Here is a 1,548-nt window from a genome sequence, read left to right as displayed (position 1 = left end):
CTTCTTTAAAATAAAAATAACTGATCTCAAAAAAAAAATCTGCTGTGGTAAATATAGATGCATATATGTCACTATGATATAATGTTTTCAGCTCCTCTGGGAAAATTTCCAGTAGGGGAAGAGCTGGTTTGAATGGGATTTCCAGTCCTAGTTTTTTGAAAAATCTCTACATTGATTTCCAAAATGGTTGTTCCAGTCTACATTCCCATCAGCAGTGGACAAGGGTTCCTTTTTCCCCACAGCCTCTCCAACATTTGTTGTTGGTTGATTTGTTTATGATAGCCATTCTTTTTAGTGTGAGATGGTAACTCAGTGTAACATCCTGTAACTCAGTTGTGTCCCACATTTTCTCATGAAGGACATTATGGAGCCACAGAAGAAAGTGATCTATGACATAGAGTGTGCCTAAGGAGAGTCACATGGGGAGAAAACATTCTCTCAGGCTTTCACAGAGAGCAAGTTGGTCAAGCAATGGCCGTGACTCATCCACATGGCTGGCACTGACAAAAGATTTACAAACTGTGTACAGGGATTCAGGCTAAATCCTGAGGGTACTTGACTGAATTTACCAGATACAAAAGTTACATTTCTTGTTATATAGGTCTTGCTTTACCTTGGTCTTAACCATCCAGCAGAAAAAGTATAAAAACAAGGTATAAAAAGTAAAGCTATATTAATATGCTGAGCAGAAAAAGGTTCAAGTCAACAACTTCTGACATTGCCAGTCCTGTGGATAACCCACTACTCCTATGGACTACTGGACTATATTGGAATATTTTGCTGATCTCATGCACTTGCAATATTTAAATGGCAGTGGAATACCCATCTCTGACAAAACTAAACAAAAAAGCAGATACAAATGAAGGACTATTGTGTCTTTATATACAAAATAGTTAAGATAGATATATATAGCTACTTTCTCTTAATTCAATGAGAAGAAAGATTTGTACTAATAGTGCTTGGACAGGATATCATGTCTCCATCTTGTACTGTGAATGACCAATATGAAAACAACAATATGCAATGTATTAATTATTGAAACTGCCCTACTAATTGGTTTTGAAACTGTCTCATTGCTATTTGTTTCTCAATAAAATTAATTTTAAAAAAAGTAATCCATGCACAGATTAATATAGGTGATGTAATTGTTTCAGAATTTAGGTAAAACTACATTTTTTGTTATGATCACAGAAAATGATTCAGAACTTATTTTACATTCTATATACTCTCAAGGTATCTAGAGAACATGATTTGGAGATGACTTTTTCTTATCTTATTGAAAGCTACCATATATAAATGCCCACTTTACTCATTGAAAGGGCTTCCATATCTGTGATAGTATTCATGTATGTAAAACTTACCCTGAGCTTGATGATGCGTTTCTTCTTCTTCATATGTTCAGTGGTCATCTGTCCCTCTTCATCATGGCTGTTCGTTTCTTCTGTAATAATTAAAAACACAAAAAAGGATCATGATACTTTAATATGAAAATGACCGACTCCAGCAAGTGCCAGGTATCTGCTGCTCTGCAGTGGGCGTTATGTCCAC

At 35.4% G+C, this 1,548-nt stretch overlaps 1 protein-coding gene across 1 annotated transcript in view; it reads right to left on the bottom strand.

The window, feature by feature from the left end:
* The window catches only part of LOC101567363 (zinc finger protein 883-like), a 33,437-nt gene that overhangs the window by 7,260 nt on the left and 24,629 nt on the right, over positions 1 to 1,548 (bottom strand). Inside the window, exon 4 of the mRNA XM_012513385.2 lies at positions 1,362 to 1,441. Coding sequence (XP_012368839.2) covers positions 1,362 to 1,441 — 80 coding nt within the window. The remainder of the gene's footprint in view (positions 1 to 1,361; positions 1,442 to 1,548) is intronic.

The sequence above is a fragment of the Octodon degus genome, unplaced genomic scaffold (assembly GCF_000260255.1).
Source record: "Octodon degus isolate 3935 unplaced genomic scaffold, OctDeg1.0 scaffold00534, whole genome shotgun sequence".
NCBI classification, from domain to species: domain Eukaryota; kingdom Metazoa; phylum Chordata; class Mammalia; order Rodentia; family Octodontidae; genus Octodon; species Octodon degus.
This window is presented reverse-complemented; position numbering and strand designations above follow the sequence as displayed.